The sequence below is a fragment of the Monodelphis domestica genome, chromosome 3 (assembly GCF_027887165.1).
Source record: "Monodelphis domestica isolate mMonDom1 chromosome 3, mMonDom1.pri, whole genome shotgun sequence".
NCBI classification, from domain to species: domain Eukaryota; kingdom Metazoa; phylum Chordata; class Mammalia; order Didelphimorphia; family Didelphidae; genus Monodelphis; species Monodelphis domestica.
In genome coordinates this window covers 292,431,415-292,456,490 of record NC_077229.1, presented here as the reverse complement: position 1 = coordinate 292,456,490, position 25,076 = coordinate 292,431,415, and the positions used below count along the sequence as shown (strand labels likewise).

The 25,076-nt window shown below is 35.1% G+C and overlaps 1 protein-coding gene across 2 annotated transcripts in view; it reads right to left on the bottom strand.

Moving 5' to 3' along the window:
- SPIDR (scaffold protein involved in DNA repair) overlaps positions 1-25,076 on the bottom strand; it is a 627,114-nt gene that overhangs the window by 130,717 nt on the left and 471,321 nt on the right. For both annotated transcript variants that reach the window (XM_016431530.2, XM_056823886.1), the window contains one exon: positions 14,158-14,319. In XM_016431530.2, the coding sequence (XP_016287016.2) occupies positions 14,158-14,319 (162 nt within the window). The remainder of the gene's footprint in view (positions 1-14,157; positions 14,320-25,076) is intronic.

Genomic DNA, 25,076 nt, shown 5'->3' with positions numbered 1-25,076 from the left:
TTGACTTCATCACTTTTGTTTTTATGACTCAAGGTAAGCTTTTTCTAGTCCACACTTTTGACTGACTCAAGACATCTCTCTTGCCCCAATTTCAGTTCTTCTGCAGAGTATGTTTTCCCTCAATTATTTCAAAACAGATCTGTGTTCATTAGTCTAGTATTCTGACAGCAGACCAATTTTGTTAAATTGTATTTCTTTACATTTTATCATCTGTTGTGTCTCCAGGCTTCCTTACCCTGAGTGCCAGAAATATTAATACAATTATTTTTATTAAATCATTTTATTGAGGTTACTTTAAGGAGCATACATTCACACTGGCATTAATAATATTAGTCCTACTCTTTGGGCTTAGAGATTCCTCAGTTATGTATGCAATTCAAAAACCCAAGGTATATGAGTATGCTTTATTAAAATTAAAGATATGTAGCTCAAACTACAAAAAAATCATTTCATTGAGATGATCCATTAGGATTTAACACTAGGGGTAAAATGATAGTCCTATAATCACCTAAATTACATAACTCTTCCACAGCTCTTTGACTTGTAAAACATGCTAGATATGTCCATTTGAAAAGAAGATGAAATTCCTCCTCCTTATTTCTAATTACCTATATTCTTTAATACAAAACATACTGCATCAGATCTTTTCTAATCAAATTAGGGGGCTTATGAAAATATGGCAGGGATAAGATAGTGTCTCATCAGTCAATCCATAAATACTTATTAGATTATTACTATGTCTAAGGTACTACGTAAAGTGTTAAACTAAATTATTATTATTATTTTAAACACTTATCATAGAATAGATACTAAGTATTGGTTTCAAGGCAGAAGAGTGGTAAGGGCTAGGCAATGGGCGTTCAGTGATTTACCCAGGGTCACACAGCTAGGAAGTGTCTGGGACCATATTTTAACCTAGGACCTTCTGTCTCTGGATCTGGTTCTCAATCCATTGAGCCACCTAGCTGCCTCTTATAATTATAATTTTTAACATTTGTTTTCCAAAATAATGAGTTAGAAATTCTTTCCTTCCCTCCTTCCCGCCCCAACCCATCCCAGAAACGGTAAGCATTTTGATCTAAGTTATAAATGTTTGATCATGCAAAACATATTTCCACATTGGTCATGTAGAAGATTCATATAAAAAAACTAAACAAAACAAAACAATCCAAATGAAGTGAAAAATAGTATACTTCTTTTTTTATTCATATTCCCTCAGTTCTTTCTCTGGAGGTAGATAGAATATTTTATCATGAACCCTTTGGAACTGTCTTGAATCACTGTATTACTGAGAATACCTGCTAATATCCCTAATCCTCTAAGATTGTGTATTATCATTTCTGTTTGAGTCTTATCCACCCGTTAAATTGAAAGGAAGGGTAGATATCCTGTCTTAACTGTGTCTTCCCCAAGCAGCTAAAGCTCTATACTCTAGGTAATTATTACAGTAACTGTTTGTTTGATTAATGAATCTGTCCAGAAACCTTATGGCAAAAAGAATGCAATATGTTTATATTAATTTTCATGGTAAATATTTACTTAATATTGCTTTAAGAGAACATGTTGTATGAAACTCATTTGCAAATCAACCATTGATTAAATATTTCTCAATAATTTTTGTTCAGTTAAGAATTTATATTAATTCAAAATAAACTGTAAAGATAAAATTGTATCTTTAAGACTTGAAGACATTTGCTAAGAATTTGCTATTCAGTTTCAGAGGCTTCGAAATTCCAAAATGAGGAAACGAAAATGATATTAACTGTAGATAAAAGATGTATGATAAGGCATTGTAGAAAGATGACATGCATAAGTGTTATCTGAAAGAAAATAGGACAAAATGAGTTAATGTCCTGCTCTCTTTACATTTATTCTTTTTTGGTACTATTTTTTCTTGACAAATATCACCTTTAAATGGGCTTAAAAAACCAACTCTATCCAAAACTCTAGAAGCAGAAAATATCTAGCAGTAAATATCTCAAGTTCATCAAAGAAACTTAAAAATTATGCTTTCAAACATTTACAGGCATCATATATATGAAGACAAATTTGTTCACATAAGAAGCATGCTTACTTTCTTAAAATATCTATTTTACAATTCAAAATACACAAAAATCCTTTGTGATAACAAAAGTTTTGCATAAGTGTAAACTAACACTATCATTACAGTGAATACATCTAGTCTAAAAGAGTTAACTTGTTCTTCTTAAATAACCAATTTTCTCTTTGTTCAAAAATATGAGTGAATCAACTAGGAATAAAAAGATCATTTAAAAATTATGAAAGACTGTTGAAGTGTGTCCCCCAAAGCATGGTTTCTAACCACAGTAATTAGCAAAGAGACTGTGAACCTCAAACCCCAGGGGAAGTGGGTATCTCTTTGAGAGAGTTGTCTTTTTGAAGAGGGAAAATCAAAGGAAGGAAATTACTAGTATACTTTCTTGCACCAGGGAGAGCTCTCTCCATCACATATTTCCTGTTAAGGAGAGCGTATGAAGGCCTGCTTTTTTTTCTTTCTTTTTCTCCCAAATAAAAGGAACAAGGATTTCCTTGTCAATATCAAAGGGAGTCATAGAGTCACCTTAATGTATTCTCAACTATTTGGAGTTTAAACAGCTAGGTAGAGAAATTAGTCAGAAGAAGGTGAAGACCAGACCCACCCTTTGGAGCACAATTTGTTAAGAGCGTGCCTCAACCTTATTATCAGAGTTTTAGAGTTAGAAGAGAACTTAGAGATCATTTAAGCCAGCCTCTTCATTTTACAGATGAGGAAATTCATACTGGAGAGACTTAGTGATGCTCCATGAGCAGGAAGTAGGCAAGGCTTGGCCTCTGACTCTAAACACAAGAGTGGCCCCTTTTACTATACCACCCCGTCTTTCTCGACCAACCCTCCAATTTGAAGATGAGGAAGCTGAGGTCCAGATAACTTCAGTTACTTGCCTAGGCAACTATTTTATAAATTGTGATTATTTTGTGAATTTATTCTATATTTACATTAAATGTTCTGTGTGTGTGTGTGTGTGTGTGTGTATAGGCATTTTCTTTTAGTAATATTTTATTTTTTCTCATTTACATGTAAAAACAATTTTTGATATTTGTTTCCTAACATTTTGAGTTCTATTTTCTCTCCCTCCCTTCCTTTCTCCCTGAAATGGTAAGCAATTTGATCTTGGTTATACATGAACTACTATACAAATATATTTCCATATTCATCATGTTGTAAAAAACAACACACACATACACACACACACATTTTAAACCATGCAGAAAATAAAGCAAAAAATGGTTTGCATCACACTCCATCAATTCTTTCTCTGGAGGTAGACAACATTTTCATCAATTTTGGGGACTGTCTTGGATCACTGCATTGCTGAGAATAGCCAAGTCATTTGCAATTGTTCTTTGTACAGTAATGTTGTTATTGAATACAATGTTCTCCTGGTTCTTCCTGACAACTATTAAATGGTGATCTGATTGCATATCTAATTAATCTAATGCTTTTCTACTAACCAACAGTGTCAGCCCCTTCAAATTTGGGTACTGACAACATGAAATAAGGACTAATGGAAATAAGTCACTTAGTAATTCAAATAAACAAATGCTACTGGCCATTATTGTCATTCCTAATGCTTCCAATTTCCAGCTTTTTGTTGAGATGATCATCATTCTTTTAGTAAACTAAGTATGCAAGCTTGGTGTTGTTCCTAAACTTATCCTTTCCCTCGAATTTCAGTTTGGAAAAACAAAAACAAAAACAAATCATATCAATTCTACCTTCACAATATCACTTGTTCCTGTTTCCTTTCCTTACATACTACCATTCCTCTAATTTAGGCCTTTATCACTTCTTGCCTGGACTACTAAATTGCTTTCTAACAATTCTCTCCCTTATTCAATCTATCTTTTTGACTGACAAAATAACATTTTTGCGGCACAGGTTTGATTATATCATTCCCCTGTTAATCAACTTTTTGTTATGCCCACCTTAATGCTTTTAAGGATTAAAAAATAAAATAAAATAAACTCTCCTTGCTTTATTTAAGGCTCTCCGTAATCTGGGCCCCATCTCTTTTCCCTCTTCTGTAGACAAGAAAACCAAAGTACAAGAGCTATAGTCTAATAGTAACATATTACAAAAAAATCCTCCACCATTTGGCTTCTATCATGTAGTTAACACATCTTTCTCTCCTTTAGCCTTGGCTAACCTTCCTGCCTCCACTCTTGCTTTCCTCCAAACCATTCTCCATATTATTGCCAGTCAAAATTTTCTTATGTGTACTTTGTATCTTTAGGTTTGCTTGGCCTCAACTCTATAACCCCTCTGTTTCCCCCTAATATTTTCCCTTCTCCCCTACTTTCCAGGTTCCTATTCCTTGATGGCAGAAACTATCTTTATTTTTGTTGTTTTCCCAGTACTTGACACATAGTAGGGGTTTAGTAAATTATTGCTTATCAATAAATGTACCATTTATTTATAAATAAATGATTGAATTGAATTAAAATAAAAATTATGCCCAGTTCTGGTCATATGACTCTTCTGTTGAGAATTCTTTAGAAACTCCTTATCAAGTCAGGTGTAAACTTATTTGCTCTCCAACTTTCCTTGTAGAGTTTCTAACTTTATATTATTCCTGCCTATGCATTGTCTCTAGTAAAAAAGTATTATTGCTTGTGTCCCTTCAATGTGTTTGCCCCAGCACTGTCTGTCTCTTCACTGTCTTTTGTCTGGCACTTAATAAATATTTCTTTATTGTTTGATTTTCATCAGACTTTTGTTCCTTAAAATTGTCCTCTTTCCTCACCAGCTAAATTCCTTGCCATCTTTTCAAACCCAACTCCAGTAAGATGACAAAATAAGGCTAACATGACAAAAAAGGGAAAATGATGAATGTTGGATAAGAGGTAGAAAAATGGGACACTAATACACTATTGGTGGACCTTTGAATAAATCCAATACTGGACAGCAATGTGGAGCCATGTCCAAAGGGCCATAAAATGATGCATGTTTTTTGATTCAGCAATTACAATACTAGGTTTGTATACCAAAGAGATAAAAAATAGGGGAAAAGGACCTACTTGTACAAAAATATTTATAGCAGTTCTTTTTGTGGTGGCAAAGAACTGGAAACTGAAGGAATGTCCATCATTTGGGGAATTACTGAACAAGCTGCAGTATAGGATTGTAATGAAATACTATTGTGCCAAAAGGACAATCACAAAAAATCCTGTAAAGACCTATATGAAGTAATATAAAGAGAAGTAAGAATAATCGGGAGAATGCTGTACACAGTGACAGAAATAAAGCATATGTTTTAAGTATAAATAATGATCAACTGATGACCTGTTATCAGTATTGCAAGGATCTAAGACAACTCTAAGACATTTATGTCAAAAAAAGCTACCTACTGCTATAGAAGGAACCAGTGGAGTCTGAATACAGATAAAGCATATTATTTTTCACTTTATTTTCTTCATGAGTTTTTTTCCTATTATAAGTAATATGTATCTTCTTTCTAAACCTGACAAACATGGAAATTGATATTGCATGATAGCATATGTATAATCTACCTCATATTACCTGCAATCATGGGGAAGGAAGGGGAAAAGGAGAGAGCGAGCATGGATAGAAAAATGTCGGAAAACAAATATTAAAAATTGTGCCTACATGTGTAATCTGGAAAAAGTATGACTTTTAAATATGCAAAAAAAGAAGACAATAAAAGGTCATGAAAGAATCATAGCTCCTCATTCTCCAAAGTCAATAACATGAAGAAAATGGTAGTAAATTTGAATAAAGAAATGGGGTTTGTGAGAAATAAAATTCTTAGCATGAAAGGCAAAAACTAAAAAAATGGGAGAAAAAAATTAATGACCCATGAAAATGAAGAAAAAAAAAGGTTTCAAAACTCTAAGGAGTCTTTCTTGATTTGTCATCCATCCTTTACATTATGATATAACCAACTATCCTTGTAGAGTTCATTGAGCACTTTCAATCAGTCTGTCCATTAATAAACATATGCCAGGCACTCTGCTAAGCATTGGGGAGAGAAAAAAAAAAGCAAAAGACAGTCCTTGCCCTCAAGGAGCTTATGATCCAACAAGGGAAATGAAACATGCAAATATATATATATATATATATGAAGCAAGCTCTATATATCCTTCAAAGTCCACCTCTGCTTCTTAGATGCTATAGGACTGTGGACAATTTACTCAATCTCTTTGAGCCTCAGTTTCCTTATCTATAAAGTTAAAGGATATGGGAAGGAAGGGAATAAGCATTTCTATAGCACCTACCACATAACAAGCACTTCACAAATGTTATCTCATTTGATATTCACAGCACTGAGAAGTAGCTAGTGTTATTATTCCCACTTTACAGTTAAGGCTAATGAGAAAAAGTAACTTCTCCGGAGTCAGATAGGTGGTTAAATGTCTGAGCTGGAATTGAACTCAATACTTCCTGACTCCTGACCTAATGCTCTTATTTGTTGCATTATCTTGCTGCCTTAGATTGGATTAGAAAAATCCCAGGGTAGTTTCTAAGACTCTATGTGTGATCTATGATTCTGTGATATGTATCTCTTTAATATCTTACTAAATAATTTGATAGATGAGAATTATCTATATTTATGTCACCTCTTATTAAACTATAAATTCCATGAAAAAATAGATCATGTCTTATCTAAATTCTGACTTCTCTAAGGACTTATTACAGTGATCTGCACACATTAAATAGTAAATTAATGACCATTGAGTTGCATAAGTTATTGCTTTAATTTCCAATTGGTTTATTCATTACCCACCCATTTTAACTTAAATATTCTCTCTCTCTCTCTCTCTCTCTCTCTCTCTCTCTCTCTCTCTCTCTCTCTCTCTCTCTCTCTCTCTCTCTCTCTCTCTCTCTCTCTCTCTTTCTCTCTCTCTCTCCCCCCCGCCCCCTCTCTCTCTCCCCTTACTTTCTGCCTTAGTAACAACTCTAGGATGGAGGAACAGCAAAGACTAGGTCAACAGGGTTAAGTGATTTATCCAGAGTCACCTATCTAGGAAAGGTCTAAGATCAATTACGAATCCAAGTTCTTCATTTTCTTTTTAATTAAAGTAATGTAATAATGAAATGTGAAGGTAAAAATATAAGAAATTAACTCTCTGATAATTATCTCTCATCTAACTGACTTCATATCTTACTACACCCTGTTTTATGATACCCTATTGTAATTCCCTTTCTCTATCCAATAAAATCTGTTTACTAGGAGTCTAGAGATCAAGTGTCTAGTGCCAGCTGTATTACTAAAGATATATGTGACTTTAGATAAGTCACTTAACCTGTCTGAGTCTAATTTTCATTGCTTGTTTAAATAAGGGGGATTGTGTAAGATTATCTCTAGGGATGACTTTCATCTTTAAATTCTAAACTGTAATATATCTGATCCTATACTTTATTCTTAAATCATCAACATAATTTCCTTTCAAAAATTATTATGGTACTTGAGCAGGATAGTAGCATGAACCTTATTTAAAAAAAAATCAGTCTTGCCACAGAGGCTACCCATCCACCATGTTTTCAATATCTTCTCACTTTTTCTTTGTCAAATCATACTCTATCTTTCCTTTTAAACATTGCTCAGGAGTCTTAAACAGATAATACAGAATAAAAGGGTAATATTGCATCTGATTCAGGGCCTGGCACAATCATCATGATAGGTACTTAATAAATATTTCTTGAATTAGAGATCTGAGTCTCCTTCATTGAGCCATCAGAATATATTTGTCCTAACTATAATCAACTCACAGAAATCTGAGCTTTGTGTCCCATTTAGAATAATTTGCCTCAAGCTGTTAAAATCCATAAGGCAATGTTCAATACTTCAATTACAATTCCTTGAAATGGTAAAAATCTCTGTATTTTCCTTGGAATTCAGTGGAGACTATAAATATTATTTAATGAAATCCACTTTACTACAGTGTCAGGAATGGTTTCTTTTAAGAGGCAGAAGCAACATAAAACTATTATTCACTCATTTTATAAAATTAGATACTATAACTTAGTATAGTTAAAACATGAATTACAAATTAGCAGTTAAATGTTTTAATCAACCACTGAACTGACCCATTAATTTAAAAAATGATGCAAAAGACATGGGGTGAACCCTTTACTATCTTAAGGGGTTGCACTGATAGCTTAAATTTTAACCTGTAGACAATATCTATTTGAGAACAAACTGAAGTTTTACATTAATATTAAGTACCTACCATGAGCCAGGTTCTGAGCTAAATGCCAGAGATACAAATATAAAAATAATTTAAAAAATATAATTTTTTTCAAGTACTGCCTCAGTTTGTCTATTGAAAATAAAGAACAATTACCATAGACAGAAATAAAAATTTAAGGTTCACACAAATAAAGTATAGAATATTATTACTTCTCACTTTTTTCTGATTTTATTAATCCTTTTGCCCAGAGCTCCTATGTTTATTTGTTTTGAAGAACAAATTAAGGAAAATATGTCCTTAGAAGAAGAAAAACTATTAAATGAATTTCAGTGAAGTATGTAGGAGAACTTTTAAGCTAATTTAAGAAATATTTATTAAAATTTTATCATGTGATATATCTACTTAGGGCAGTTGGTGATGAAGTAGATAGAATGCTGGACCTAAACTCAAGAAGACTCATCTTCCTGAGTACAGATTTGGCCTCAAATACTTCATAATTGTGAGACCCTGGGCAAGACACTTAATCCTTTTTGCCTCAGTTTCCTTATCTGAAAAATGAGCTAGAGAAGGAAATAATAAACCACACCAGTATCTTTGCCAAGAAAAACTCCAAATAGAGTCATGAAGAGTTGGACATAAACAACTGAACAACATGCGCCAGGACCCGTAAGACATACAGTACTAACTATCCTTTTGCTAAGGAATCTGCCTCACTTAGGTTGTTGTGAGAATTCCTCACTGATCTTCCTTGAAGTATGGTATTCTTCACCTTTTCCTATGGAAACCTTCCAATACTCTCTAATTCTCTTTTTATTCTGATCAGGTTTTTTGAATGGGTAGAAAATAAAACAAGATGATGTCATTTCCTTGCCTCCTTCTTGAAACTGTCAGCAATAGTATCAATTTTAGGTTTGATTTTATGATGGTAGAATGGTCCCTGGGCAAAAATTTTAAATAGAATGTAAGTGGATGCATTTCCACGTCTAGTTATCCTGAAAAGATCAAATCATTTTTAATACAGTCACTAAACAACTCTCAGAAAGCAATAACTTTTCTGTCCTTGCAATCCTAGCCCAAATGAAATCTGGTGACCCAGATCTGAAAAACTCCATGACTTCCCCAAAGACATCCAAGTGTTTTCCAACTGGCAGAAGAAGTTATTTACTGCATTAGATATTGGAATGATATAATTAATCATTTCAGCTTGAATCAGGGGAAGTGAAATAAGTTCCTAGAAGTGCATTCGTTGAAGTTTATTATTGTTGCTATGAAACACTTTTTTTGGAGGGCAAAAAATGAAAAAAAGAATCAGTCTCGTGTACTTCCTGAGCAATGGATGGATTACTGACAATGGATGATATCACTAATAGCCAATTATGAAGTTCAGCATTCCAGAACTCTTTAATAATTTGTTTTGAAGAAATTCTACTTCCAAAAACTTTTTAAAAATAACCTGTATATTTATTTCGATGGCTATTTAATGAAGGGGGGCAGAATGTATGAATATCTTTTATGGAAATAGCTATGTACAGAAGACTTTAAAATCATACAAAACATACAAACCAGTATAACACAAATAAAAAGACCATAGAGGCCATCCCCAACTTATAAATGGATTATGTTCCAAAAGTTTGTTCCTAACTAGGCTGTTTAGATTTGGGAACAAAACTTCCCATGGAAACAATGTCATAAATGGTGGTTAGGCTTCCAGATCAACCCACAAAACCTGAACTGAACCCTTCAAACACATACTAAGTTGAATGGACCTTCATGGATTGGCTCAGTAATGTAGCTCCTTTTTACAATGGAAAAGTGGGTTCTTCAGCCTACAATCAAAAATAAGGCCACACTAGGAAAGCCATTTTCCTTTTCCTTCTTGTTATTGAGATAAGAATCCTGTAGATTTAGCTTTAAGGAGAGGATGAATAGCTCAGGGTATCTATTCAAATGTGTCCCACAAAATATCAAATGTCTGAAATCAAAAAGGATTTGAAAGGAAGTAACATAACTTATCAAATTAACCCTGGGAAAGACAAGAACAGTTTATGTTCAACTGTAATGGGTGCTTTGTGATTTTGAGTCAGATTTGCTCAAATTTGCCTTTCTTGGCAGATGGTACAAAGCATACTTCAATCCTCCCTGCCAGGGACTGAGAGGCTGGTGACCCAAACACTTCTGGATGGCCAAGGAGTCAGGAGTGATGAGAAAGCTGATCCAGAATGGAAAATTCCCACCAATAATGACCTGGCACACAGCTGGCCTTCTTGCTTCTCTTCCTACCTGGCAGCCTCTGATGCAGAACTGCTTTGAGTAGCTGAGTGGGGGATGGGTAGGGGGAGAGCAGCCTCTGGGTCTGGGATGTCAGAGACTTAGAAGTCCTATGGGCAGCTGGAGTCAGTAGCAGAGCCTGGGCAAGGTGGTAGTGACTGAAAGCAGAGGAAATTCTAATGGAGGGAGGTGGAAAAGAAGTTCGTCATATATGGAAGGAGCTTCAAGAATTTTGTTCTTCTTAAAACTGAAAGAAATGCTGATGATGGATCCTAGAAAGGCTCTACTTCTGTAATCTACTGAGTGCAGAAGAAAATGACAGGGGGACCTTGTGAGAACTCCACAAAGGGAAAGAAGGTCTTCTGGGGCCAAGACTTAGAAAGAAGCCCTTGACCACACACATCCTTGACCCATGGGTCCATTCTCCATAGGGACCTCTGTGTTGTTCTCAAGGGAAGACAATCTTCTTTTTTCTAATTACTCTTTATGCCTCCCTTGTAAATCCTTTTTCTAAAAGCTAATAAAAATTACTGGTTGCCTGAAAATGAAATCTATGGATAGGGGCTTGTGAAACACAGAACTAGAAACCCATAGACATTAGGGTTTCCTCATGTTACTAGTTCCTGAGGGGAGTAAGACTTAACTGCTCTGTGGGGATCCAACCAGCCAAGCTCTGAGTGGTAATTGAGAATAAGCTGAGAGAGAGAGCCATAGAAATTTTACCTTTAAGTTTAGCCACAATTTACAGAAAATTACTAACATTGTGAAGTTAAAGTAAGGAAGGAATAATTAAGTGAATTTCCTCAAATAGAATATAAATTCTCTGAGGATTGGATTATTATTATTTTTTTGTGGGTGGCCTTCATTGCCTAAAATAATGCCTTGGAAATAGTAGGTATTAATATGTTTGTTGAAATTGAGTCAAACTTCTATATTTGGACCATATGATATTTCCATATTTATGCTTCTAATTATGCTTCAAAATTTTAGGTGAAGTTCATAGCCATAAGTATACTCTAAGTATACTTGTATATGTATACATAACATATATGCATATATATATATATATATAGAGAGAGAGAGAGAGAGAGTATACATAAATATACTGTAGAATGTGGTAAAATACTTTTTGTTGAAAAAGGCATTTTTAAAAGAGTATATCTAATTAATACCCAATAAAGAATCAATAGGTAAAAAGAATAACTGATAGGGTTTGTGCCCACATTTTAAAAAATTAATTAATTAGATATTTAGATATATTTAGATAAATTTAAATAGATAGATGTTTACATGATTAATTTTCTTTCCCTCCTCTCTTCCCTTCCTCCTCCCAGAGCTGATAAGCAGTTCCACTGGGTTGTACAAATGTTGTCATTTGATACCTATTTCCATGTTTTTCATTTTTACTATAGAGTCATCTTTTAAAGCCTAAACCCCAAATTACATACCCATATATACATATGATAAAGTGATGTCATATGTTTTGTTTTTGCATTTCTACTCCCATAGTTCTTTCTCTTGATGTGGATAGCATTCTTTCTCATAAGTCCTTCAGGAGTGTCCTGGCTTGTTGCATTGCTACTAGTAGCAAAGTCCATTACATTGGATTGTTCTACAATGTTTTACTTTCTGTGTACAATGTTCGTCTGGTTCTCCTTATTTTATTCTGCATCAGTCCACTGAGGTTCTCTCAGTTCAGATGAAAAGCCTACAGATCATCAATCCTTGCAGCACAATAGTATTCCATCACCATCAGATACCACAATTTGTTCAGCCATTCCCCAATCAAGGGACAACCGTTCATTTTCCAATTTTTTTGCCACCACAAAGAGCATGGTGTAATAGTTAAAATTAAATCTTGAGGCTGTTAGTAGCGTTAGTAACTTTATTACATCAAAGTAAGGACAATAAAGAGAGGGAAATGTAGGAAAGAGGTAGAGTTGCCTAGTCTACCACCCCATGTGCTGGTATAATGTAATGAAGCTCACCACTGACAGGTGTTCTCTCAGGTTCCAATCTCCAGCCAGAAGAGCACAAAAGAGAGAGAGCAGCTGCTGGGTTTCAGCTTATAAGCAGTTTTCTCCACCCACTAGCTCTCCCACTTTACATTTCAGGAACCAATCATAGTTCCTTAATTTGCCTGGCTCTACCTGGGGGGACAGTGCCTGTGGAATCAGTTTCCTGTCTTGTTGGTTTCATCTTCTTTTCTCTGAGGGCCCATCTATCCCTGAACATCTCAATGGTAAATAACCTCCTGGTCCCTGATTGATTACATCAAAACAAAGTGACAGAATGCTGGGAAGAGTTCTCTTTCCATAGCAGATATGAATATTTTTGTACATGTATTTTTCCTTATTTTTTTTTCCTTATTTTTCTTTGATGTACAAATCCAGTAGTGGTATTTCTGGACCAGAGGGTATGCATTCTTTTAAAGCCCTTTGGGCATAATTTGAAATTGCCTTCCAGATGGCCGTATTAATTCACAACTCTACCAGCAATGAATGCATTAGGTTCCTGATTTTGTCACATCCCCTCCAACATGTTCATTTCTCCAATTATGAGAGATTTAGAATACTTTTCATGTGCTTATTGATAATTTTTTATTTCTATGTCTGAAAACTGCCTATTCATGTCCCTTGACCATTTGTTAATTGTTGTGCCCACATTTTTATTTATTAAAAATCAACTCTGAGGGGTGGGTGGTCCAGGGGATTGAGAGACAGGCCTAGATTCAGGATGGTCTGGGTTCAAATTTGGTCTTAGATACTTTGTAGCTGTGGGACTCTGGACAAGTTATTTTGCCTCCCCACTCTCCAACCCTAGTCTGTACCACTCTTCTACCTTGGGACCAATTCACAGTATAAATTCTAAGTCAAGGTAAGAGTTAAAAAAAATCAACTCCAAAATGCTACACTTAGTAAAACACAAATAAAATTTAGATAAGGTCTGTGAATGAATGAATGAATGGGGGAAAAGCCCATAATTATTACATTTATTATATGTAAAACAGTATGTATGAGATAATTTTCTCTGCTAAATTCAGGAGAAATGTTAGTGACAGACATGATTTTTAATGATTTATATACCAAATATGACCACTATTTGCGATCAGAGTAGAAAGCTGATGCAAGTTTCTTGATAGGACTGATTAATTACAAAGTAATACTAAAAAATAAAAAAGAATTAAGAAGGAAGGAGAAACAATAATTCATAAAACATTATATCTTATTTAACTTTACACTAATACCAGCTGGATTACCTTTAAGCAATTCACCTAACTACTTTTTCTCTTCTTCCCTTTCCTCCCATCTACATTTATCTGTCTATTGAAAATCCTTTCATCATTCAAGAATCAGTTCAAATGTTGTCTCTCCCATTGAGGCTTCCCTCAGTATGTGGGTGGAAATATCTTACATATCTTCCTATTTTGTATTAAAGTCAGTTGCAAATCATGTCTACATACTATATAAGCTTCTATTAAGGAAAGAGGCTTCATCTTTTTTATTTTTATCACTCCTTTGATGGCCTGATAAGAGTGCTCTAGGCTAGAAGATGCCTAATATAAATTTATTGAACTAAATTTGTTGGTTTATTTTGGCTTCTTCATGGAAATAAATCTAAAGATAAAAAAGTAATTATGGAGAGAAACCTAGCCTGTTCAAGGTATAATCTAACCTTCCTCTGGTGGTCCTTTGTAAAATCTTCAATCCTCCCAGGCTGCAGGATTTTCCTTCCCACTGTCTGTTGTGTTGAATGATATCATCTGGAGGAGAACAGGGGGATTCCAAATGTATTTCACTGAATATACCATAAGCATCCTGAACAAGAAGGCAGCATCTGCAAAACAGAATTCTATTTTAGTCCAAAATCTTGGGAATTAATAATCTTCAGTGTTTACCTTCAGTTCTCTATAAATATAGGTATTCCGGAAAGACAAATTAAAGTCTGTTCCAACCCATGAACTTATACATTGGTTATTGTTTTGGGTTTAATTCATTAAACACAAGATTAAACATGAGCTATCCCCTATCTCCTCAACAATGTGGTTTAAAATAAAAGGGGGGAAAAGAGAAATACTTTAGTACCCAGACCCAATGTCAAAGTTGTTGGTCTAACTATGATGAATATATGATGAAAAATTTCCATTTTGTGTTATTTTTAGGTAACAGAAAAAAAAGTTTCACAGTAATAGCATAATTATATAATAAGAAGAAAAGAGGAAGAATTGGGACTCTTCTTTCAGGAACTAAGTTTTAGCACACATTTGTAACAATAAACAAATAACAATAATAGCTGATATTCATATACTTCTTTATAATTTGCAAAAGCACTGTAATAAATTGTTTTATCTGATCCCCACAACAAGCTGTGAATTAAGTATGTCCTATTTTGTATTCTCATCTTCCCTAGTTCGTATCTGGCCTCAGATACTTACTAGCTGTGTGACCTTGGACAAACCTGTTTGCTTCAGTTTTTGCATCTGAAAAATAAGCTGGAGGAGGAATAACAAACCATTCTAGTATCTTTGCCAACAAAATCCTAACTGGGGTCATGAAGAGCCAGACGTGATTGAACAACAAAATGCATATTCATTCTCCTTTTACACCTGAGTAAACTGAGGCTCAGAAAACTTAAGTGAATTGTCTATGGGCTCAGTATTTAATATTTGAATCCATCCAGTTCTTTCCTATACTCTAAGTCTAGAGTTGTATGGATGACACGATGCTTCTTCTGTGACATACCACAGTTCTTGACACTGGATTGGCAAGGGGAGCCAGAGCACTAGTTGGCAATAACATGAACAAAAAAATAATAATAATCATAATGGCTAACATTTATATAGCTATATGCTGGGCTTGGTGCTAAGCACTTTATAAAAATTATTACAAATGATAATAGGGAGGAAATGACAATTTAGGTGGTATTTACCAAGTGCTTTGATAAATGCAATCACAAAGATTCAACAGCTTCTTCATTATTGTCCACTGAGGCAGAACATGAGAGGAGCTATGCCCCACAAAGGCATCTATGAAGAATTGCAAGTGTGCCACTCTTGAGAAACATGACAAGTCATAGTCTCTTAGGTACATAATTCATATCAGGTACATTTGTACAATCAAGGTTTATTTGTACTATGAAAAGACTTACAGTTTCCCACAGCCCAAGTAAATTAGATATAAATAATACCATATTGATTTGGAAGTGATAAAAAATTTTTTTAAAAGAGTATTGGGAAGCATAGGTTGAAAAGCAATATTAAGAATCACTGTCATAGAAAGTTGCCACCACTAATAGTAATAAAAATGCAAGTTTAAAAAATCCGAGGTTATATCTCATGACACATAAATTGATGAAGATGACCCAAAATGAGGCTTTTCAATACTGGAGGGAGCTAAAAATCAATTTTGAATTAGGCAAGCAAAATTATGAAATTGTTTACGTCCTTTAACCTAGAGATATTCATTACTGGGCTTTATGCTCCAAGGTGGTATGGGGCAGAAATAAAAGTTAAATACATACCAAAATATCTATGGCAGTGTTCTTTGTGGTAGTAAAGAACTAGAAAGAAAGTGGGTGTCCTTTTGCAAGAGGGATAGCTGATGAACTATGATACAGGAAAGGTATGAATCTTATTGTGCACTAAGAACTAACAAATATGAAGAATTCTAGGGAAAGGGATGATTTGTATGAACTGATGCAGAATGGAATAAGCAGAACCAAGACAGTAAATTACACAAAGACTACAATAATATAAATTGAGAGATGCCTAAAATGAAACTAAACTCTAAGGAATGGAAAAAATATTAAAGACTTGGAGATCAGATAATGAAACATATCTCCCTCCTCACTGAGTAAGTTGAGGACTACCAGATATATTCACTATTCCGTTTCTGCTTAATTATTTTTTTTGTTACAAAGGAAGGTTCAATATAAAATTGGGAGAGGTTATCTCCCCCTCTCCTCCATGACTGTGATATAAAGAAAAGAGCCTCTGATATAAGAGAAAAAATTAAATAATTTAGATATCATATTGTTATGCAGTGGTTTGGGGGGGTCATGTTTCTTGATTAAATTCACATCTTTAAAGGCACATTGTTCATCAAGTAATTTTATTTCTTGAGAAGATGCTTTAGAAAGAATTCTAAGTACTATTGATAGAGGAAAAAAAAAAGGAACAGAAGGTAGAAAATTATATATGCCAAACCCTAGGCTATGTGCTGAGGATACAAAGACAAAAATCCAACAGTCTCAATCAGTCTTGGCCCTTAAGGAGCTTATCTGTAAAAAAATTTTTTTTATATTATTCTTTTCCTGACTACATGTAGATATAATTTTTAATGATCATTTTCTGATATTTTGCCATCTATGTTCTCTCCCTCTATAACTTCTCCCCCTCCCTCATGGCAAGTAATAAGATATAGGTTTTACATATGCTATCATGCAATACATATTTCCATATTCATCATGCTATGAAAGGAGACACTTATTGCTTATACAAGGACAAAACTCAAGAAGGAAATAAAAGGGAAAAATGGCATGTTTCAGTCTGCATTCATACCCCATCAATTCCTTCTATGGTGATGGATAGCCTTTTTCATCTTGGTGTTGACTTGGATCCTTGCTTTGTTGATAATGGTTAAGTAAGGATCTTAGCTTTTAATGAGGTTGACAACCCAAACATATACATATAAATGTATTACAAAATATAGAAAATGAATAGAAGGCAGTTTTAGGAGAGAATGGACCCAGGAACTGTGAGGATCTCAACTGGATGATAGATCTTCATAAGAGTGAACTTCAAAGAAGTGTAAGTTGTTGAGTCTTGGTTAAAATGGAAGTGACCAATGGGGAACAAGGAGCATTCTCCCTCCCTCTCCAGGACTGGTGAATCAGGAGATAGGAGAGGATATGCACCAAGTGGTAGAAAATATAGTAAAGGGATGCAAAGTCATTGGCTGGGGAAGTACAAGCCTCAGTGAGAGCCTGAAGATGAAAGGAGCATATGAGAGGAAGAGATGTAAAACTAAGAGAAATTTGTTTATTTTATAATGGGAATTCCAGAGGACACAGTGGACAGAAAAATGGATTGGAGTTATTGGATTCCACTGCTAGTGACCCAGGTGACTTTAAGTAATTAAATCCAATCCAACAAACATTTATGAAGTAGATATAAAGAAGAGGACCAGTGAGGTAACTCAGTGGATTGAGAACCAGACCTAGAAAAAGAAAGTCCTGGGTTAAAATCTGGACTCAAACACTTCTTAGCTGTGTGACCTGGACAAGTAACTTAACTTTCACTGCCTACCCCTAGAACTAATACACAGTATTGATGCTAAGATGGAAGCTAAGGGTTTAAAAAAAGTATAGAAATCAGTCAGTCAAGAAATATTTGTTAGGTGCCTACTCTGTGCCAGGAAAGGAAGAAAGAAAAAGAAAGAAAGAAAGAAAGAAAGAAAGAAAGAAAGAAAGAAAGAAAGAAAGAAAGAAAGAAAGAAAGAAAGAAAGAAAGAAAGAAAGAAAGAAAGAAAGAAAGAAAGAAAGAAAGAAAGAAAGAAAGAAAGAAAGAAAGAAAGAAAGAAAGAAAGAAAGAAAGAAAGAAAGAAAGAAAGAAGGAAAGAAAGAAAGAAGGAAAGAAAGAAAGAAAGAAAGAAAGGGGAGAAAGGAAGGAAGGAAGGAGGGGAGAAAGGAAGGAAGGAAGGAAGGAAGGAAGGAAGGAAGGAAGGAAGGAAGGAAGGAAGGAAGGAAGGAAGGAAGGAAGGAAGGGAGGGAAAAAAACTAACAATCCACCAAAGAAGATAAAATTGAAACAACTATGGGCAAACAAGCTATAAATAGGATAAAGAGAATCAAGGATTAAGAGGAACTGGAAGAAGCTTCCCATAGAAGATGGGATTTTAATTGGGAAACCAATAGGTGAAGATGAAGGGGGAAGATTATGCCAGGCAAGCACAACAATACAAGCTTGCATTCTTTTGTTATTGGCATGACATTCTATTTGCTCTAATTTTATACATATTGATCCATAAAGGTATGAACTGTAATTCCCTCATAGAATTTAAGCATTTTTGAGGATAAGGAGTATTTCATTTTCATCATCATGTCCCCAGAGACCATCACAATGGTAGGTGAATAGTAATTTCTTAATAAATGCTTTGTTGGTTGGTTTTTGAAAGACACAGTCTCTCTGGACTTCACTTTCTTCCTCTATCAATAAAGGGTGCTGAGGGAATCAAGGTGGTGCAGCAGATAAAGCCTTGGGCCTGGAGTCAAGAAGACTTATTTTCTCCAAGTTCAAATCTGACCCCAGATACTTACTAGCTATGTGACAATGCACTGTTTCCCTCAGTTTCATCAACTGTAAAATGACCTGGAGAAGGAAATGACAAAGCACTCCCCTTGTCATTACCAAGAAAACTCAAACAGAGTCATGAAGAGTTTGACACAACAGAACAAAAAGGAATGTTCTGAAATAATAATAGGTAATGGCTAACGTTTATATACCGCTTACTGTGTCAGGCAACATGCTAATTGCATTACAGTCATTATCTCACTGAATGCTCACAACTGCAGAGTTATGTTTATATTGTAGCTTTCTAGTCTGATCTTTTCATCTTAAGAGTTTGCTTTAGCTTCAGTAACAAAGATGTAACTTATGCAGCAGAATTTGACTCAAACTTCAATTGTCAAAGGATATTTTTAAAATTGATCTTATAATAATAAAATGAAATATAACAAATTATGTATTATAGACTGTTATCTAAAGAAAACTGTAATTGTGAACTAATAAAAAGGAGAAGAAATGTTCTAATTTCAAGTCAGTTGAAAATAGTCTTATTAGAAGACAAGAACAAGCAGGGCAGTTTCATTTAAAAGTCTAGAAAGGTTATAGTCATGAAGGGAAATGAGCTGAAAGTTAATACTGTAACTTATTGTTAATATTTAGAATACTAAGTTCATTGTGTCTAAAATACTTTGCCATGGCTGGAATACACTTAGCACTCGAAAAATACTTGTTACAAATTTCCAATCATACCTATGTATGCTAGAATTGGAGTGAAGGAAGTACAAAAAGAAGACACAAAAAAAGCAAGGAATTTTTGTCACTATCTTAATAATATTATTCATTGTATACTAAAAACAGTCATAATACTTCAGTTTCATATTGAATCTTTTTTCTGTTTCTTTTTGAATATCGAAATGTTTTTGTTTGCAGAAATTTATAATTATTTTAATTTCAATGAAAAATACTGGGTTTAAATAGTAACTTTCTCCTTCTTATAATACCATTTATGGAAAGTACAGTTCACCAAATATAAGATATTTGTGACCATTCTCTAAAGAGATCAACTGAATTCAATGTTTCCTCTGAACCAAACTGGTAGTAGATTAAATGATTATATTCACCAGGTTGACCCAATGAACACACAGAAAACTTCACCAACCCTACTACTTCTGTCCAAAATGATTTTGTTATTCAAAAAGTAGTTTGGAAGGTCAGAAATGGGGATAAGAAACTAATCTAAAATGAAAAAAATTATTTGTTTTCCTTAAGAATAATTCACTGAGGAGGCAGCTGGGTGGCTCAGTGAATTGAGAGCCAGGCCTAGAGGTGGGAGGTCCTGGGTTCAAATCTAGATTCAGACACTTCCTAGTTGTGTGACCCTGTATTAGTTCTAAGACAGAAGGTAAGGGTTAAAAAATATATAATTCACTGATTTTCATATAAAGATACTATCTGAAAAATTACTGCCCTAAATTAATTCAATGAACACTTACTAGGCACCTACCATGTGTAAGGTTAGGGAAATAAAAATGAAATAAGACCTGAATCCTTAATAAAATATTTATTTGTATTCTTTTCATCATATTTAGCTTATTTCCATATACAGAAATATAGAAGATATGTGTGTGTATGTGTCTGTATATATATACATACACATATATACTCATGAATTTACTTATATTAAAATCAATTAGAAGATAAAATTTATTTTTTTTAAATGAAATGTTGGAAGGAATGAAGGAAACCGAATCCACTATTTGCCTTATATTAACCCAGACATTTGCCTAGCCTTTATCTTAGATAACTAAAGAAAGGTGATGTTTATCATTGTTTTACCCTGGGGAAGATTTCGATCTCTCTCCCTCTCAATCTCTCTCTCTCTCTCTCTCTCTCTCTCTCTCTCTCTCTCTCTCTCTCTCTCTCTCACTCTCTCAACATCTAGACACATAAAATGCACTAACCCCCTCCTCCTCTCCCCATCCCCAACTCAGTCATCAGAGGCACAGCTTTCTGCCCACACAGTTCCAATTGCGGAACTTGTCAGGTCAAGTCTTGAGGTGGAGTTCTTTTATTCCTACTAGTACAACTGGATTAAATCTTGGACCTTCAGGGCCACCACCCAAACTGGATTTAAGTTATCAGTAACACATACTAAAGTCTATCCATTTCTCAATGCAAATGAAGAAGGCCTACAGCTTATTGGATACAGCTGTATCTCTTTAAATCAGAGCTGGAGTGACAGATCTGAGCCCACATGGGCTGGTTCATCACCTTGTTTTTCCTGTATCCCCAGAGATCATCTCCAGTAGATGATGCAGTGTGCAATGGAACGCGAATAACTTTGGCTTCTCCCCTCACAGAGCATGCCCATCATTCCACCTCTACTACCCTTCCCCCAGTCCTTCTGTGCTATTTGAGACTCTTCTTCTCCCGAAGGGTGTCTGTTCTGTCCCTGGAAGAGGGACAAGCCCTTATGGATGGGGTGCTTCCCAGGGACAGCTAGAAATGATGGCCTCTTTGACACTGAAGCATACAGCAAAGCCTGCATGTGTCAGCCAAAGAACAAGATGGCAGCGGTTAGCTGTGAGAGAACAAGATGCTAAATCCCTGGTCTTAGAGGGTGCCAACGATGGGACTTTAGTTCAGCAGTTTGGGATTCTGTCAGACAAATTTTTTAAGATCAAAGTGGAAGTCAGCAGTTAGAGGCCACAGGAGACATGGGCATTGCAGCACATGCTCTTTGGTCAGGAGAAGTCTAAACAGCAACAGCATGACTGTGAGCTGACTACAAGTCACCTTGAGCCTAGCAAAGAAAAGAAGGTGCTCAACAATAGTAGAACAAGGAAAGGAATTTTAGAGGGAGACAAGATAGATTAAAGGTGAACAAGAGAACCATTTACCACTACTGGGCAGATTTACGGGCTAAACAATTCTAGGCATTACACATAACACCCACATAGAGATCATTTCCCTCATGCTCTCTCTTTCTTTGTAATTATAAACGCATTTCTAACAGCGCTGATATCCTTCTGTTTGAATATTCTGATTGAATATCACTTTGAAATTAGACGTCCATGAAAGAACATTTTTTCTTCCCCTCATAATACTGCATTTTTCAAAAGAAAGCAAACAACTTAAAATTTTATCCTTTGAAAGTGACATACCACTCCCTTCCTCATGTGGGACAAAAATTCTCCTAGTAATAAGGAAGAAAGAAATTTGAGAGCCATATCAAAGACTGCATATTTATGTCTGCCCTATAGCAAAGGAGATGAAGTGAAATGATTTTTAGGGTACCTGATCAACTCTATAAAGTCTGCATCAGCCCACCTCATCCCTATGAAGTCTGCATTAGCTTCCTCTGGTATATTCTTTTCTCCCATTAGATTGTAAACTTATTGAGGACAGGGACTTTCTAATCTGTATCCCTAATGCTTGGCACATACTGAAAACTTAATAAAGGTTTATTGATTTTTGACTAGGAGGGGTCTACCACAAATTCACAACTCCCACAACTTTCCCAAACACATGTATAAAAGGCAGTATATATATATATATATATATATATACACACACACATACATACATTTAATATATATGTGTGTATAATTACATAAGTAAATGAGACAGAGAGACAGACAGAGAGAGGGAGGGAAGGAGGGAGAAAGAAAGAGGGAGACAGACGGAGAGAGGGGGAGAGAGGGAGAGAGGGAGAGGGAAAGAAAGGGGGGAGAGGGAGAGGGGGAGAGAGACAGACAGAGAGAGGGGAGAGAGAGAGAGAGAGACAGACAAAGAGAGACACTGAGAGAGAGAGAGAGAGAGAGAGAGAGAGAGAGAGAGAGAGAGAGAGAGAGAGAGACTGAGAGCCCAGGTATGCATATGTGAGATGGGTTTATTTTGGTCAGGGCAGGGAATACACAGCTTTATGGCCAAATCTATGCCATCTTAATTTGATTTCTGCAGACTAAAGAGGGGATAGTTCTAGACCCTCCTCTGCTTAATCCAATGAATAGAACCTCTCTAGGATTAACATTAGGGCAGTAGAAGACTGGTTAATCAGATAATCAGTTTTCAAAGGGCCTGAGATAAGTGATAACACTGTGAAGCACTAGTCTAAGTAAACAGCAGGGTGTGACCTTTGGCTCACACTAACCTTAAAACCAAAGGAACTAGGCTTTGTGTATGTCTTCAATTCAGTCCTCCTCTGTCTCCTTTTTTATACTTAAGAGTCTTTTTATTGTTGAAACTAAGAGATTAATAATGATTTGTCCATAATTACACAGCTGTTAAGTGTTAGAGGTGGATTTAAATTCACATTTCTCATGATTCCAGGTCCAACTGCCTTACCACTATATCATATTGCCTCTCAATGAAGGAAATATACACATAGTATTTATTTTGCTTGGTGTATTAAGGGCTATATATATTCTCTACTCAATTTTAAAAGCAGTTAATTTAAATCTTTTGTATTTCAAATCAAAAATAATGTTTTAAAAATAATATGGACAAGGGCTATATTTTTTTCTGAGTATTTGATAATTCTTTTTTGGGGACACCTAGGTGGTGGAGTCAATACTGAAAACTCAAAGTCAGAAAGACCTGAGTTCATATCCAGCTTCAGACATTTAATAGCTGAGTCACCCTGGGCAAGTCCCTTCATCTCTGTTTATCTCAGTTTCCTCATCTGTAAAATGAAGATCATAACAGCACTTAGCTACTAGAGTTGTTGTGAGGACAGAATGAGATAATTATAAAGTGCTTAGTACAGGGCTGGTACATATTAAATGCTAAATAAATATTAGCTATTATTATTATAATTTTTTAATAGAGAAAAAAGTTCATGCTATGTAAGGCTCTAGAACGGGATTATCAAAATAAAAAATAAAAATCAAAACAAAATGCTCCACCATGACAGAAATCTAGAAATAGAGCCTCAGCTTGATGTCCTTCCCCCAACCTAAAATCACTTTGCATTTCTTTTGTTTATAACATGTTGCACCTTAGCTTTCAACAGAATGCAAGGTCTTTGCAGAGAAGAGGCTGAACCAATTTTTCTTTAAATCCCCAGTCCCTAGCATAATGTTTGGCACTGTAGGCATCTTAATAAGTGCTTGTTGATTGATTACTAACAAAAACAATTCACATTTTTATAATGCCTTATGCTTAACAAAGCACTTTCCTTACAACAAGGCTGTGCACTGGTGTGTAGTACCCTTATATTTTCATTTTGTAAGTGAAGAGCAGGGAAAAGAATGGTAACTGGAATACTTAAGTTGGAAATCCAGCTCTGCTACTTACAACCTACACGACATCTCATTTTCTTCAACTGTTAAATTAGGAGGTTGGACTAGGTATCTCTAAAGTTCCTTCCAGGTCTAAATATAATGGTCCTATTACTTGGCCCAGATTATAGATAACAGTTTAATGAGCTAGGTCATTTCATGTAGCAATTAATGGAAGACCCAATAACAGCAGACTAAGGAAGTGCTCTTATCTAGTGAAGAGACAGATGGATCATAGCACAAATAATCACAATATCTAAAATTGGAAGGGATCTTTGAGGTCACCTTGTCCAAGCCAGTAATCTTAAGGAATCAGAGACATATCTTCTCTCTCCAAAGTTCACAAGCTACCAACAAAAATGTCAAAACATGCCCAGCATGTTTATTGTTATTTAGTTGTTTTTCAGTTGTGTCTAACTCATTGTGAACCCATTTTTTTTAAATACTAGAGAAGTTTGCCATTTTCTTCTCTATCTCATTTTACAGATAAGGAAACTGAGGCAAAGAGGGTTAAGCTCAGGGCCAATAAGAGTTTGAGGCCAGATTTGAACTCAGGTCATCAAGAAGTTGGACCAGTTTTCATACACTTACAAATCACAGTGATGTTTCTGGGGAGGAAAGCACATCAATATATTAAAAGGTTCTGAACTTGAATCCATAGAGGTGCATTATTAAATTTCAAATGGCCTTTACAACTTGGATGAGAAAAAATAAAATTGTATCTTTATTTTCACCAATGTCTAACTGAAATTTAGCATTTCCTTCTATTTTGATTGTAGGCAACAAATATTCTGAGAAGAGGTTCAGAGACATTAGCAGATTGTCAAGGGGTCCATGGCACTAAAAAAAAGATTAAGAACCTTTGGCTTATAGCAAATTGGAGACTGTGGCATTATGATAAAAGAAATGTGATCAGCCAAGTGGAGGATGGGAAGATGGATCACATCTCAACTTTCCTGCAACAACCAATCTATCTCTTAATCCATTATAGGCCAATATCTTCCACCTCTGGATCTCAGTGGCATATA